Raw genomic sequence first — 17,296 nt, 5'->3', positions numbered from 1 at the left:
CTTGGACCCAGGAGGTGGAGGCTGCAGTGAGCTGAGATGGTGCCATTGCACTCCAGCCTGAGTGACAGAGTGAGATTCTGGCTTAAAAAAAAATTGCCTGTGCCCTGACCAAAACTGCAGGAAAGGTATATAGCAATTCATTATACTATTCTCTGTTCTTTATGTTTGGAATTTCCCATAATAAAAGGTTAAGGAAACATATACCTTATGGCCATGGTGCACCCTTTCCATATTCACTAGTGAAAAGCCTCACCCCTTGGGCTCTGGGAGTCAATCTGGTCCACCTTTGAAACCCAGTTCCTCCACATTAGGCTGTGTAACCATGGGAGAGCTGGGTATCATCTCTGCCCTTCTGTGTCATCCTGGGCAAATTAGGAGTAACAGAAGCAGCCAAAGCATGGGTTGTTTTGAGAATTCAATGAGGCAATGCGTGCCCAGTATTGCCTGACACACAGCAAGTGCTCATCAAATTTAGCAATTGCTTCGGATTTTAGGTTAGAATAGAGGCTTACTATCCTGTGCAGCTATGGTTTGCATAACAAGGATCAAAAATTTAGACATATCTATTAGCAATTTATTTTAGAAATGTGTTCTCCTGTCTCATGCCAGGCAGTGTGTATAGTAAAAGAGCAAGAGTCTAAAGGTCAGGCCAGAAGCATACCTTCTTGCTCCATAGTGCCGCCCAAGCCACTGCATTTCTGTGTTGCGCCTTCTATAGAAAGGGTTTAGGCTTCTGATTCATTATCTGTTATTCAACTCTGTCGCATTATTTAATCTCTACTCCACATAGAGACAAGAGTATTTTGTTTGGAAGTCAACTAAATGGAATTACTGGGGAAAATTGTAAGATGGTGCCTAAAAGCATGAGTTTTAGTAGTGACAGACTCTGGGTTCAGAATCCTGACTTTGTCACGTACTAAGTGATCTTGCACAAGTTAATTAACATTGCTTGTTTTGGGTTTTCATCTATAAGAAAGGATGTTTGAGATTTATGCTAAAATGTTCAAAACAGTGCCCAAAACATAAAAAGCCCTCAAAAAATAATTACTATTTTAAAAATATGTTTCTACCACAAATAGTAATAAATATAGTAGTCATCATATTCATTCTTTTATTCATTAAATAAGTATTGAGTGTCTACTGTGTACAGGCATGATTCTAGAATACAGCAGGAACAACCCACATCAAGTCACTTCAATCATAGACAATAAGCAAATCAATAGATATCCATTGATATCTGTTTTGTGCTCTGAAGCAGAAGAGAGCAGGATAAGTAGGGTGGAGAGTGTCTGGGAATATGTGTGAAGTGGAGGACAGAGCCTATTTTATATTTTACATGGGCTGCTCTGGGACGCCCCCCTGATTAGGTGATATTTGAGCGGAGTTACTGGAAGAGCTTTCCAGGCAGAGAGGGCAGAAAGCACAGATGCAGTGGCCCAGAGGGGGATGTACAGTTGTTTAACTTGCAGCTGGAACAGAGTGAGTGAGGGGACATACTGAAGTGAGGATAGCGGGAGGCCAGATTCTGGGGGCCTGATTGGTCATGGAAAGTTTTGGATGTTGGTATCAGTGAAGGAAGACGTCACAGGCTAGTTTTTTAAGCAAGGAGTAATGTGATCCAGCTTAGTTTACAAGATTTCACCTAATGGTTGCATTAATAACAGATTGCTGGGGGACAAGGATAGGAAGGGAAGCTTTTGGTGTAATCCTGGCAAAACAGGTTGATGACACAGCGAGAAGTGGACAGATTCTGGATGTATTTTAAAAAAAGAATAGAGATAATGGTGCCCTGAAAGTGGCACTGACACAGCACTTTGTGAGAATTAGGCCAGATTCCTGGCGGATGCCTGAGAACCTAATGACAGCTCCATGGGAGTTAGCAAGTGTGTCCCTTGCTTTCAGCAGACACTTCCCTGTACTAGGGCAGCAAGGAAGGGGGGAAGGGCTATTTTTCAGCACCTACTGGCCCTATTATCCCAGACCCCTTCCTTGTTCAGGGCTATAGCTCTGGGTTTAATAGGAGGGAAGACAAAGACAACTGTAAGGTTTGGAGCCTGAACAACTAGAAGAAGAAAGTTGCCATTTACTGAGATGGTAAAGGCTGCAGATGGAGCAAGTTTTGGGAAGAAAATTTTGGTTTGAGATGATGCCTATTAGACATTCAAGGGGGAACATCAATAGGCAACTGGACATACAAGTTGAGAAGTCAAGGGAGAAGGGTCTGGGATATGAATTTGGGATTCATCAGCATGAGTTGTTATACCACATGTTATAAATGATATGTAGGTTTAATATGTAACATAATAACCAAAAATCATTCACAAAAATAATGTAATGAGAAAAATTTTTTTAATGTATCAGTACTCTTAATTCCTATGTTTCCTTTCCAATCTAGTTTTTGTTATTGTCATTGTTAACACATAGGAAGAAACATTCAAACCATATTTTAAAAGGTAAGGTAAAATAAGTCCATGCATTTATTACTCTACCTCCTGGTTCTAGCAATAACTATCATTGATACTTCTTTTGTATCTTTCTACAAATCTTTTATGAATATAGAAGTATATATATGTATGTTTGTATATATATTATATATTTGCTTTGTTTATAAATGAGGTCATACTTTAAGTACTGTTTGCAACTTCGTTTCTCTTTTTAAAAAGTTTGATAGATTTTGTTAAACCACAAATGTCGCACCAAACTATACTCTCACCAACAGAGAATATGATTGCTTTTTTCAGTGTCCTACCTAATACTGGGTGTGACCAAACTTTAATCATTGCCAATCTGGTAGTTGAAAAATGGTACTTTAAAAATTTACATATTTCTTCACAGATTTATTGATGTTTTATATTTCTTTTTCTATGAACTGCCTTTTCATGCCTTTTGCATATTTTCCTAGTTTTTAAAAATGGTTTCCAAGACTTCTTTATATCTAAGGAAATTAGTCTTTTGTCTGTGCCAAGCCTTTTTTCTAACAAATTATGTCTTGAGTAATAGCTGCAGTAGAAAAATAAAAAGCACAGGTGACATAAGAGGAGACTTTGGTTGCTGAAGACACTGGAGTCAGGCTTTTCCTCTCTATTTTTTTTTTTTAATTCTGAGTTTTTGTTTTTCATTTGAAGGTGTTCTTAATGCTATTAAATTCACAAATATGCCAATTTAAATACCCACTCCTATATCTAAAGCACACATTGCAAACATACAAATATCTATTCCCTCCGCTTGTCAATGCCCATTCAGATCATGGTTTGGAAATGGGGAGAGTAGGTTCCCTTTAAACCGTAAGTCACAATTGTTCTTTACAGTTAACTTTAACAAAATTCATACAAAATAGTAATTAGTAGTGATCTTCTTTACTTGTTAACTCACAAGGAAACACCTTCAAAACTGCATTTTAAGTTTTTATACTAAAATATAGAAAAACTGAATTACACAAATATTGAAAGTTAAAAATGCCTTAATATTTTATTCCTTGTACCACTACCCCAGTTTACAGGACAATATAACTGATGTAATGAAAACAAAAAGATAAAGCTACAACAGATGAAAGACTTCAGGAATATACATCTAAATGGCACTACATTGCATTAATTAATAGCTACACTTTTTGCAAACTGTGGCAGTGGCAGTCCTGCACAGAAGGGTTTCCTGTTTAAGCTGCAGTATCTTTTCTGACTATGGATGATCATTCCTTCTGTGGCAGATTTTTACCGTTCCTCTAATGCATTTAGGATGATTGTCTCAAAGTAACCTGCAGCTCTCCTGACAACTCCTCGCTCTCTCTCCTGCTAAAAACTGTAGCCCCTTTCTGCTGTTTTTAGAAACTTCTGCTACCTTATCCACTACTTCCTCCCTCAGATCCATAACCACCACCATAGGGACTACCTGAGCTACTTCCACCAAAACCACCCCCTTTCATTAATCCAAAATTTGATTGCTGTTGTCCACTATAATTTCCAGAATAATTATTGTTCCTGCCACCACCACAGTTACCACTGCCCGAGTTACTTCCTTCATTGTAACCATCATGTCTTCCACTACCATATCCACCACCTTGATTTCCATATCCTGGTCCACCACCACTGTAGCCCCCTCTATCACTAGAACCAGGACCGCCATCATAGGTGTCACTATCACCTCCAAATCCATTACATCCACCATCACCTCCTCCATAACTATCTCTGCTGCCACCACCTCCACCACCTTAGATAGCCCTTTTCTTCCACCAAAGTTTCTACTAAAGCCAAAATTACTTCCTCCACCTCCAAAGTTTCCTCCACCACCCGTAAAATTGCCAGATCCACCTCTATAAGCTCTTCGCAATTCAGCAGACCGCATCTCTCATCTAGAGTGGGCCTTTTTCACTTCACAGTTATGCCCATTAATGTTGTGGTATTTCCGAATTACAGTTTTATCAGCTGTAGCATGATCATCAAAAGTTACAAAAGCAAATCCTCTCTTTTTTCCATTCTGCTAGTCTTCCATAGCTTCTGTGATTGCAATCTTGCCATACTTTTTTAAGTCATCTCTCAAATTCTATTCCTCTATATCTTCTTGAATAACCACCAACAAAAATTTCCTTCACTGTTAGATGGGTAGCAGGCTTTGCAGAATCCTCCCTAGAAACAGCTCTCTGGTTCCACTGCATGCTCCTCAACCCTATGTGGTTGAGCATCCACCTCTTCAATACAAGAGTAAGTCATAAAACCAAAGCCCCTGGAGCGCCTTGTTTGGGGGTCTTTCATTACCACACAACCTGTGAGTGTGTCCCATTTCTCAAAATGTTCTCTTAAACTATCATCTTTGGTTTCAGAGTGAGGCCTCAATAAACAGTTTTCTCAACTGCTCTTGACCATACCCCCATGCCCATTTTCACCTTGTATAACCTTAGCTCCCTTCTCTTATTTTCAGTGTGCTTTGCCTGTGTGTGAAGAGGTGGGGAGGGTGGGTAATACATTTTTTAACTTATAGACTGATTAAAAATTATCTTTCAGACTTTCAGTTTTGGTTTTTGGTGGTATAAAGCCTTCTTTTTTGAGACAGAGTCTCGTCCTGTCACTCAGGCTGGAGTGCAGTGGTGTGTTATCAGCTCACTGCAACCTCCATCTTAGGTTCAAGCAATTCTCCTGCCTCAGCCTCCAAGTAGCTGGGATTACAGGCACCTGCCACCATGCCCATCTAATTTTTGTATTTTTAGTAGAGACGAGGTTTTACCATATTGGCAAGGCTGGTCTCAAATGCCTGACCTCAAGTAATCCACTTGCCTCAGCCTCCCAAAGTGCTGGGATTACAAGCATGAGACCGGACAAGCCTCTTAATCTTAACATAGCATAGGACCTCATAAAAGGTCTAAACTTGGTGCTGCTACATGGAATATATTTCCATAATTGTTTCTATAATGTAATATTTTTCATTATAATCAAGGGAAGAAATAAAGGAGAAAAGAAGCACTAGCTATATGCAAGATAATATGCAAAGCCTATGCAGTTTCATCTTTACAGCAATGTTGGGAGGTAGCTTTGGTTGATCTCATCTTATAAATGAAGACACAAACTCTAAGTGAAATTAAGAAACTCACCTGGCCGGGTGCGGTGGCTCATGCCTGTAATCCCAGCACTTTGGGAGGCCAAGGAGGGTGGTAGGTCAGTTCAAGACCAACCTAGCCAAGAGGGTGAAACCCCATCTGTACTAAAAATACAAAAATTAGCCAGGCATGGTGGCACCTGTAATCCCAGCTACTCAGGAGGCTGAGGCAGAGAATTGCTTGAACCTAGGAGGCGGAGGCTGCAGTAAGCTGAGATTGCACCACTGCATTCTAGCCTGGGTGACAGAGTGAGACTTTATCTCAAAANAAAAAAAAAAAAAAAAAAAAAAAAAAAAAAAAAAAAAAAAAAAAAAAAAAACAAAGAAAGAAAGAAAGAAAGAAATTCACCTAAGGTCACACAGTTAGAAATTAGTAAAGAGTTGGCCTATAACAGAATGTCTATATGCCTCTGTTGTATCTCAAAGTCCACAATGATTTTAGCAATTTTTTTCTCCAGGTTTGTGAACAGAAAAGACTCCAGGAAAAAAAATTCTGATTATACCAATATGTTTAGGACTGAACTGACAGATAAAAGAATACAGTAATTTATTCAGCTGTTAGTTTATATTAGACGATCAGTAGATACAAATCTAAGAATACATTAATACATTTAGTGCCTTTGGAGCAAATTATGTGACAAAAGAGAAAGAACACAAAGAAACTCATATGGAACTGTGAGGTTTGTGCATTATAGTGTTGCAGTCTAACTCTCTAGCTTGCCTGTGTTTTAATAATTATCCCAAGTGTTTTTCTTATGTGCTCTTGGGAGTGGTCTCTATTTGTGGCCCAGGAAGCCCAGCCCCTCCTGTGGATTGTGGCAGGATTTGAGGTGAGCGAGCAAGCATGGAAGCTGTTGGTTTCTTCTTTGCAGGCCTACAATGGCCATCATCAAGCATTGGAAGTCCTTCTGCAGTCGCTGGTGGACCTGGACATCAGGGATGAGAAAGGCCGCACTGCTCTGGATCTGGCTGCCTTTAAAGGACACACAGAATGTGTGGAAGCACTTATCAATCAGGGCGCATCCATCTTTGTGAAAGACAATGTAACCAAAAGAACCCCACTTCATGCCTCAGGTGGGTCTTATCAAGGACCTGGTTACTCTAGTTTTGTGGCTTGTTTGGTAAATTTTGATAGAAGGTAAGTAGCATCTTCTTTCATCCCAGGTTTTAAGATATCAATTTTCTTTCCACATCAGACATACTTCCCCACTTCCAAAATGCTTTTGACTTGCTGTCGTCTTGGAGATGATTGGTGTTCTCTGCTTCTGGTGCTCTGGCCTTAACTCAAAAGAGAGTTCAGAACCTTTGGCTAAAAGCTACCACAAAACATTCTAAACAAAGGACAAGGTGCAATGCAATCTTCAGAATAAGTTACATAGAACAAAACATATCAAAATCAAACAGCATTTTAAAGCATAAAACCAACAGTAGGGCTATTTCTTATAAGGAATCATAAGGCAGCAATCTAATCGGCACATCGTTCTGCCAGCCCAAATGATGTTTCTTAGCTTTTTTTCACATGGATGTAAAAGTCAAGACACTTTAAAAGTACACATACATATCAAAAAGAAAATCATTTGCCTTTTCTGGGATTTTTCTCCCATGCCCATGAAAAACTGTGTCAAGACACTTCTAGATACATATACAGACATAAAGGTAATATGGAAGAATCTAGCTCAGCTAAGGCATAGATACCTTTGGACTCAGGAAATCCAATGATATCAGCCATTGATTAGGGTATTAGGTAACATCTTATAAAGAGAAATAACTGTCTTACATGGTGAAATGGGTGTATTGAGGAAGCAAATAAGTGAAGACAGTTTTTCAAAAGATTTTATGATTCTTGTTACTTGGGAAAATTTTCTCAGAATGTTAGACCTTGTAGAACTATTTCCATCTACATCCCTGAATTTCCAAGCCACTGAAGAAAAACAATACAGAGATTGAAAAAACCTGATTGTTGTCTACTTCCCTGGAAATGATTACTGCTGGAAAAAGAAGTTAGCCATTAGGTTAGTAATGGTTGGCATGGTTGGATTATAAATTCTTATTTCTCATCCCATTTAGTCTTTTTCTCCCCAGCCATTCTTGCTATTATTATGAAATTCAAATGTTGTCCTCCTTTTTTAAAGACTAGTTGCCTATTATTAAGAGAAGCATCCGATTTTCATTATTATATAATTCCTCACAAGTACAAAGGGCCTACTTCGATTGTGAAAAATTGCCCTTATAAACAGGTAAGCAGTGAAGAACAATTATTGTCACTCTTTTGCTGGTGTGATATGGGTTGTGGTCCAATGAAGCCCCCTAGTGGTCAAGAAGACTCACTCAATTTGGATTTTCCTCCTGTCATTCATTAAAAAGAGACTGTCACTGGACGGTTCACAAAATGTCTACTGTGCAGAAGCTTTAGCCTGTGCTTTGAGGATCTGCTTACCCAAAACCTTTTTCAACTCTCTTGAGAGTTGATATTTTGAGTTTCAAATCCTCGAGGAGCAAAAGCAAGGATGAGTATTAGAGGTTTTGGCACAGTAGTTGCAGTGACAGTTGTAGTCTGAGTTGTGTGAAAAATGGTTGTCACTCATAGCCAGGGAGAGGCTGAGCTAGTCTGAGACAAAGCTGGATTTGACAGCAGAGCTAAAGATATTAGCATCTTTTTGCTAGAAGGCAATTTGGAAAAAAAAAATGTAGTGTGTAGGAAGCCAATGAGAATTTAAGTTTGGCTACAAACTTCAGGGGAATGTAAATTTACTTGAGGGGCTGGTAAATTTACATTCCCAGCACTTTGGAAGGCCGAGGTGGGTGGATCACCTGAGGTCAGGATTTTGAGACCAGCCTGGCCAACAAGGTGAAACCCCATCTCTAATAAAAATACAAAAATTAGCTGGGCATGGTAGCGCACATCTGCAGTCCCAGCTACTTGGGAGGCTGGGGCAGGAGAATCGCTTGCACCCAGGAGGCGGTGGTTGTAGTGAGCCGAGATTACGCCACTGCACTTCAGCTTGGGTAGCAGAGCGAGGCTCTGTCTTTAAAAAAAAAAAAAAAAAAAAAAACCTTATTTGAGGCCGATTACCTAAGTCTAGAAAGCTACTGTACAAAATAAACAAACAAAAAGCTCAACTCTGGAAACTGTTTTGCTGAAAGTGAGTGATATGAAGTTAGATAATTTTTATCTTCTTATGTTTAGCCAAAAATCAAATGTCACTTGAACTATTATGACTATTTGTAGTATTAAATTGCTACAGAAAGAGGAACCAGTCAAAATATGCTGTTTTTCCATCTTCATGAACCTGCCGTCCGTAGTATTTAGCTGTCAGTCCTTTGCTAGTCATTTCCTTTTAGCCATACATTAAACTTCTTGCCTATTTCACCAATGGTAGCAGATTTAGTGTAATTGTAAGAACAAAAAACATAGCAGCAGCAGCAACCACAGTAACCACGTATTACCTGTACTCCAATCCGCAGAATGTCCTCCCGAGATACATAAATGGACTGTTGCTGAGAATAAGCTGAATGCAATGGTCTACAAAATGTGTGCATTATTCCTGTAGTTCATTTGAGTGCTCTTGATGAATGCAGGCTAATTCTAATATGTACGTATTGTTCCTGAAAAAAATGTGTCATTGTTAAATTAGCATTCTCTCATGGCTGGCAAGCGAATAAAAGGTCTGCAAAATGCAGCTCTTAGGAGAGCCTTTATCAACCTCACATAGCGGCATCTATTCCCTTGTCTCTCCACATCCGTAACGCGGCAAATGCAATGCACTTCGCGGCCTTCTCATTGTTGGAGAGACGAGAGGTCACGTTTGGAATTTTAACCACAGTTGCTCTCATCTTACTCCCTAAGTGGGAAGCCATGCCTGTTGTAAGGCTTTGGTTTCCATTCAACAGCCTGGCGGAAAGCAGCTTACCCCGGGGTTATCGTCACAGGTTTGCTTCCCAGCCCCTGTGGGACCACAGCTTTCTAAAGCAGCCTGGTGTTGGTGCGCACAGGCGCTCCCTGTGCTCCCGCCCCAGCCGGCCCCACCCCGTGTGGGTGCCACATTTCCTGCCCACATGGGCCCCCACTCAGTCCGCTGGGCGAGGAGGGGCAGGGGAGACCTGGCCTGCCTAGGAAAGGGCTCCCAGGGAGCCCAGTCACACCTGGCCCAGGCACGAGGACCCCTGAGAAGGCAGAGAAAGCGCGAGCTGTGGTTTGGGGACCGCGGGGCAGAGGGACCATCACTCAGCAGTGAGCGGATGGAGCCTGCACACCCTACCAGCGTGAGGTTTTGTTTTCTGCCACGACTCATCATTCAGAGCTGCTGCAGTAATATCTACTTCAGAATGTAAAACGACCTGGGAGAAGAGGCAGCCCCAGCTCCCTACTCACTTCCCTTCCGCCCTCCCATCTCTCCTCCACTTCTCTCCTTCCTCCCCTTCCTCCTCCCCTCCCTCCTCCTCCATCCTGCTGCGGCTCCCCTCATCTCCTTCCACTCTCTTCACTTCCTTCTTCCTTCTTTTTAGAAGGGCTGGAGGCAGGGTGAACATGGGATGATTATATAGAATTGGGTGACTCAGAGGAACAAAAAGGGGAGCTGACTAGTGGGGAGAGATTATTAGTCCCATAACCGGAGATAAGAAAGGACCTCAAGTGTAAAAAAGCCCTCAACACAGGAACTAGAAAAGGAGGTGGGGATCAAAGCGCCCTTCTAGGGGGAATCCAGCGGCAACAATAGAAAACCACTGATTTGAAGTCCAAACAAATGTGGGCGCGGTAGCTCATGCCTGTAATCCCAGCACTTTGGGAGGCCAAGGAGGACGAATCGATTGGGCCCAGGAGTTCAAGACCATCCTAGGCAATACGGTGAAACCCCATCTCTACTAAAAATACAAAAATTAGCAGATGTGGTGGCGCATGCCTGTAATCCCAGCTACCCAGAAGGCTGAGGCAGAAGAATCGCTTGAACTCGGGAGGCAGAGGTTGCAGTGAGCCGAGATCATGCCATTTCACTCCAGCCAGCCTGAGCGACAGAGCATGATACCATCTCAGAATAAGTCACTTGGTGGCTCATGCCTGTAAGACCAGCGCTTTGGGAGGCTGAGGCAGGCAGATCACCTGAGGCTAGGAGTTTGAGACCAGTTTGGCAAACATGGTGAAACCCTGTCTCTACTAAAAATGCAAAAATTAACTGGACATGGTGGTGCATGCCTGTAATCCTAGCTACTCTGCAGGCCAAGGCAGGAGAATCGCTTGATCCCAGGAGATGGAGGTTGCAGTGAGATGATATCACACCACTGCACTCCAGCCTGGGTGACAGAGGGAGACTCCATCTCAATAAATAAATAAATAAAATCACTTGGTAGAGATATGTGTAGTGTTGTTCCATTAAAAGAATGTCCACTATTTTCTTTTTCAGTAATTAATGGTCACACCCTGTGTTTACGGCTGTTACTAGAAATTGCAGACAACCCGGAGGTGGTGGATGTGAAAGATGCCAAAGGACAGTAAGTGCACTCACACGTGGCCTGGGGCTGACATTTCAATCACAACAGCTACTGGGTTGGTTTGTTAGATTGTTACAAGGGCTGACTGCAGAACTGGGAAGTTGGGGGAATGTATTTGGGCAAGTGCCCTGGACTAATGAGGAGGCTTTATATTACAGTGCATATATCCAAGAAAAGCATGAAGGGGTGGGTGTGTGCATGTCTTGATGAAAAGGATCACCTTTTTAAGGGCTGTGGCCATGTTTCCTGGCTCTTATTTATGTTCCCTCTTTCCACCCATTTTTATTCTCTTCTGAAACTACTACACCATTGCCATTTTCTAATTAATAAGTAAGACAGACCTCATGAGGTTATCTCTATTATTAAAATTCTTCAGATGTCTTTTCTTCCTCAAGTTTGTTTTTTTGAAGTAATTTCCTTCTGTTGGCTTATTCCCTGCCTAATCTTCTCTTATAAATAGGAAATGCAGAGCAAAAAGTCAGCAGTGACTAGCCCCACGCATGTGAATTAGTGTCATAGTCAGAATCTCACCTTCCTCTCACATCACAACACTCTGTTCTTTCCCTAAGACTTGTCAGACTTTTCTTTAGGGAAAGAAGCTTTGTTTAAATGAAATCTTTAGCAGAAGTCCAACACAGAATGCTACAAAGTAGAGCTGCTCTGATGGAAGCAAGAGAGGCTTCTACATACACATACTCTCTGCCTTTGATATCTAGTGAATGCTACATAGGTCTGAAAATGGTGAGATTAACATGAATATATTGAAAAGGAAGCTTCCCTTGCCTCATCCCTAGGGATCATTCCACCAGCAACATTCCATGTGGCCATCAGAGCAGAGGTGGATAGCTTGTTCTGCATGGCATATAGCAAATTGGGGATACTCAGAAAATGTTAAGGAATTGTCAAGATGAGAGAGGAAGAGAATGAGAGAGAAAAAGAGAATGTCCTCCCACTGGTAGTGATGAATATTTTTTTAATCTCCTTTTTTAAAAGCCTACTTTATCTCTCTGCCTAGAACACCACTGATGCTTGCGGTCGCATATGGACATATTGATGCTGTTTCGTTGTTACTTGAAAAGGATGCCAACATAGACACTGTTGACATCCTAGGATGCACAGCTTTACACAGAGGGGTATGTACATCTTTCTCAGCTTTAATCAAGCAATTTTTAAATGAGCTTGTTTTCTTTCTTTTCATTCTGTGAATTTTTAGCAAAAAGGTTGTTTCCTAATATAACCAATTAACCTTATTCAGTCAAAAAGAAATTATAAAATCCTTCCAAAATAGTGGAAGATTTTGCTCTTAAGATTTTATGTTAGATTGTGATAATAGATGCATGATCTCCTACTGTTGGTGAAATTGGTTCTGCTTTCTGACTACAAAATACATGTGTATTATAGAAAATTTGCAAAATATTTTTTTAAAGCCCAGAGAAGAAAATCACAATCACCAGTAATCATACCTCCTGGAGATAACCACTTTCTGGTGTATATTATCTCCAATCTTTTTTTTATATATAGATTCATTTTAAATTTTAAAAAGAGAGAATATTGAAGATATTATTTGGAATCTGCTTTTTTTCTCTTAGTCTATCAAGGACCTTTTTTCATGTCACTTTCTTCTGCATTATGATTTTTAATGTCTCATTGTGTTCAGGTTCCATAGTTTATTCCAATGATTACCTGGTTTTAAGTAGTTATGCTATTTCTAATTGTTTGTCATTACAAATAATGCCAAAGTATGTCTCCTGTGCACAATTATTTGCACACATTTGCTGAAGTGTTTTTTGTTTTATTTTTTTTTTTGTTTTGGTCTCACTCTTATCACCCAGGCCAGAGTACAGCTCACTGCAACCTTGACCTCCCAGGCTCAAGCAATCCTCCTACTTCAGCCTTACCCCAGTAACTGGGACCACAGGTGCATGCCAGCATGCCCAGCTAATGTTTGTATTTTCTGTAGAGATGAGGTTTTACCATGTTGCCAGGTGGTTCTCGAACTGCTGGGCTCAAGTGATCCTCCTGCCTCCGCCTCCCAAAGTGCTGGGATTGAGGCTTGAGCCACTTGCATCCTCTGGACTCTTTTTTAAAGCATGCCAAATAAACTAAGTGAATACAACAGAAATCATAAAATTGCTATTTTGGGCTGGTACCAAGCACAGTGGTAAATGAAGACAAGAAAAACTCTATGTGATCATTGTCACAATCATAGTTTTTATTTCTTGGGTGCTTCCTGTGGGCTGTACAACAGGCTGAGAGCCTTTGCATCTATTATCTCAGTCCTCACAACACCCTGGGAGGTGTTATTACTATTGTTATATACAGGTGAATACAGTGAGGCATGGAGAGGCAAACCGACCTGTCACAGGGGAGCCAAGATTTCACTTACACCTTCCTGATTCTAAAACTGATGTTTACCGCTATATCATTATATCTATCATGGTTGTTGGGAGAGGCAAGAAATGTTTGGAAAATGCTGATGTTCACAGATCTTTCTGTTACAAATTTTGCTGAGGTTGTCCTGTCTTCTGCCCTTGAAATAGGGCAGAGCCTGCCTGCCTTAAAGACCCAGGCATCTGTCCGCTTGATCTAAGCCCAGCCTCACTGAGCCAATTGCTTTGCTTTCTGAGTCTTCTGAGGTTTGTTTTGTGTTTTAATTGCAATGTATCAGATTATGACAGGACACGAGGAATGTGTGCAAATGCTGCTGGAACAAGAAGTGTCAATTCTTTGTAAAGATTCCAGAGGGAGGACACCCTTGCACTATGCGGCTGCTCGTGGCCACGCCACGTGGCTGAGTGAGCTTCTCCAAATGGCTCTTTCTGAGGAGGACTGTTGTTTCAAAGATAACCAAGGCTACACGCCACTGCACTGGGCTTGTTACAATGGTAAGTTGCTTATCATTTGACTGATTCCATTAAACTTCCTACCCCATGACCACTGTGAGCTCAGGGGAGGCGAGAGCCTTGTATAACTCTGCAAATCACGGTTTCTAATCTTTCTGCACCCAAGATACCTTTTTTGCATATTTTGTTTGTTTGTTTTCAATGATTCTCACCCCTCCATAGCTGCTGCAATGCCTTAATTGACTAAAGTTCACTTTCCCCTTTTAGTTAATCATTAACACATAACTCGTAATCAGAACTGATAAGCTTAAAAGACCAGTTTTATTCAGAGTTTCTGATCTATGTAATATAACCAGGGATCCCACAAGGAATTAAAATAATAAGACTAAAACCAAATATATATATATATATATGTGATTTAATAACCTGTCACAACTGATTACTAATAGATGCATGATTCATCTTTTGGTATTTCTTTTTTATGTTTCATATTCCCCATTAAGTTTGTCATACTTACTATTTGGGAGATTTTAAAATTTGTATTTCACTTATTTTAATTTAAAAATTTATGCTAATTATACCAATTCCAAAGTACTAAAGTATCTGAGGTAAAATCTTTAATATTTCCAAACCTACTTTCTAATGTAATTCTGTGTGCATCTTTCATAATTTTTCCTTTGAGATATAAATAATTACAAATAAATGTGTATCTGTTTTTTGAAACTGGATAACAACAACCATTCTATAACTGTTTTTGTTCGTGTTTAATTAAAATTATATTGCAGACATTCTTACAAATCAATATGTGTCAATATGGATTGATCTTGTAATAGTTGTATATTACTTCATATCAATATGTATACCAGCATTTATTATTTATTCAACCAGGTTTCTGTGGATTGACATTCAGACTGGTTTTTTTCCTATTGCGAACAATGTATCAATGTGTGTGTCCATATTATGGTACCACAAATTCTGTCAGATAAGTTTCCAGAAATAAAATTATTGAGTAAGGGAGTTTGTATATTTTTTAATTTTAATAAATTATACCATATTATTTTCCAAAAAGGATATTAAAATTTATTATTTTACCGAGCATTTGTATAAAAGTTAGTGTTTTTCCACACGCTTCCCAACCCAGAATAACACCTTTTAAAATTTTTGTCAATTTGAAGGGGCAAAAAAAGGGTATCTTGTTGTTTCCTTTTGCATTTCCCTATCTAATAGTACACGTATTGCCTATTTGTGTTTCCTCTTCTGGAAATTACTTTTTCCATCCATTGCTCACTGTTTTCCTATTGAACTATTTATCTTTTCTTGTATGCTTGTAAGAGCACCTTGTCTTAGTGATATGAATGTGATATAATGAATGTTTAATGATATGAATGTCTTAGAAATATGAATATTTTCCTTGTTTATGATGTCTTTTTCCATGTAGACATTTTGAGCTTTTATATACTTGAATCTTATCAGATTTTTTATGGTTTCCAAGCTTCCAGTCTTTCTTCAAAAGGTCTCCTACCCCTAAGATTATATGGATATTTTCCCATATATTTTTTACTTTGCTTCTATAATTTTATTTTTACATTTCAATTAGTCAATTAAAATTTTAATTTAGAAACTATTAATAGTTCCACGAAAGGTGTTTTTGTGTGTGTGTTCTAATTATATCAATTTAAGACCTCTCACTGTGTTTTCATTACAGTCCTCTTTTTTTCATTCATTCTGCCCCAGTAAAAGCTGAATTTTCTGTTTCTTCAATTTAGTTTTGTTCCCTTGCTGCCATTAGAAGATTGTGTTTTTTGTTTGTTTGTTTGTTTGTTTACCTACTAATGGTGACCCCCATCTGGGTCAAGCTGTGGAGTTCTCTGGCACTGGAGAACCTACAAGAGGCAAAGGATGCAGTGGGAGTGCTGATTACCATGGCAGGTGGCAAACCTGACACAGACACCTCTCCCCAGGTTCAGGGGGAGAGGTGTCTGTGTTCTTAGGCCTTTCCAGGTACAGGCAGGGGATGGGGAGCAGTCCTCTCCTAAGTAGGTCACCCTTCAGTGCAGGCTTTGTCCAGGTCTGAGTTTCAAGCTCCCATTTTCCCAGATTCCTTTTCACTGGGCACTTTGAAATATCGAAAGAAGCTCAGTTATCTCCAGTCCTACCTGCACAAACTTCTAAATTGGGGTTCCTATAGTCCCCATTTAAGGAATGCTATGTGTGGATGCTACCCTAAGCTAGATGCTTTGGAAGAGTTGATGTGTCAGTGACTATTTGAATGAGGGTTCCATGTAGTTAGTTGGAAGGCTAAATAGTACAACTTGCCTGAAGCTGCCAGCTTTGTTTGGGGGGTGGGGGTTGTGGGATGGAGTCTTACTCTGTCACCTAGGCTGGTGGTGCAATTTCAGCTAACCACAACCTCTGCCTCCTGGGTTCAAGCAATTCTTCTGCCTCAGCCTCCCGAATAGCTGGGACTACAGGCATGCACCACCATGCCTGTCTAATTTTGGGAGTTTTTCTTTTTGTATGTGTATTTTTAGTAGAGATGGGGTTTTGCTGTGTTGGCCAGGCTGGTCTTGAATTCCTGACCTCAAGTGATCTGCCCGCCTCGACCTCCCAAAGTGCTGCGATTACAGGCGTGAGCCACCATGCCTGGCCTCTGCCAGCTTTTTATATTTATTACTTCATATACTTTTTAATCTGTCTAAAACCAATATTGCCTTTCTCTTTTTAGATACAAGAAAGGTTTGATTTGTATTTTAATACTTCAAATTGTCCAATCTTCATCATTCTGAGGTAGATCATAAGGGAACTTTCACTAATTTAGCACTGAGTTCAACCAAGAAGAATTTCAGGACAATCTGTATTCCAAAGCCAAGTGGCAATGTCTTCTGACCTTATAACTGAGAACCACAGAGAGGGTTTTGTTTTGTTTTGTTTTTTACCAGGTCTGTAATGAAGGAATGCTTAGTCAGGCTGGGGAACCATCACCATTCTTCCTGGGAGACAATACCAGATGTCAAGATCTGTCTTGTTTGTATAGAACTTCGCAAACCACACTGAGGCTCTTTATTGAATAAAGTTCCCACCATCCTATGACATAGATAGGGCAGATATTCCTAGTCCAATTTTGTACATATGAGAAACTGAGGCTCAGAGATCTCAACTAAATTGACTCAGATCACATAACAAATAAGCTGACAGCTAGGACCTTACTTAACTCAAATTCAGTTGATTTGAAAACCACCTGCCATTTTGTTGAAAACAATCTCTCATATTCATACATCTACTTATTTGAATAGTGCTGACTGAGTGGCCATGATATGCCAAGAACTATTCTTGGGGCCAATTAAAACACATGTAGTATTTTACAGTCAAAACCTTTTCAC

At 40.0% G+C, this 17,296-nt stretch overlaps 1 protein-coding gene across 6 annotated transcripts in view; it reads left to right on the top strand.

Moving 5' to 3' along the window:
- ANKRD44 (ankyrin repeat domain 44) overlaps positions 1 to 17,296 on the top strand; it is a 334,866-nt gene that overhangs the window by 302,463 nt on the left and 15,107 nt on the right. For all 6 annotated transcript variants that reach the window (XM_017538761.2, XM_017538760.2, XM_037742095.1 and 3 more), the window contains 4 exons: positions 6,459 to 6,660; positions 10,986 to 11,073; positions 12,089 to 12,206; positions 13,742 to 13,958. In XM_017538761.2, coding sequence (XP_017394250.1) covers positions 6,459 to 6,660; positions 10,986 to 11,073; positions 12,089 to 12,206; positions 13,742 to 13,958 — 625 coding nt within the window. The remainder of the gene's footprint in view (positions 1 to 6,458; positions 6,661 to 10,985; positions 11,074 to 12,088; positions 12,207 to 13,741; positions 13,959 to 17,296) is intronic.

Source organism: Cebus imitator, unplaced genomic scaffold (assembly GCF_001604975.1).
Source record: "Cebus imitator isolate Cc_AM_T3 unplaced genomic scaffold, Cebus_imitator-1.0 Scaffold113, whole genome shotgun sequence".
In the NCBI taxonomy this organism is placed as follows: Eukaryota; Metazoa; Chordata; class Mammalia; order Primates; family Cebidae; genus Cebus; species Cebus imitator.
Note: the sequence above shows the minus strand (reverse complement) of the source record. Positions and strands in the feature narration are given on the sequence as shown.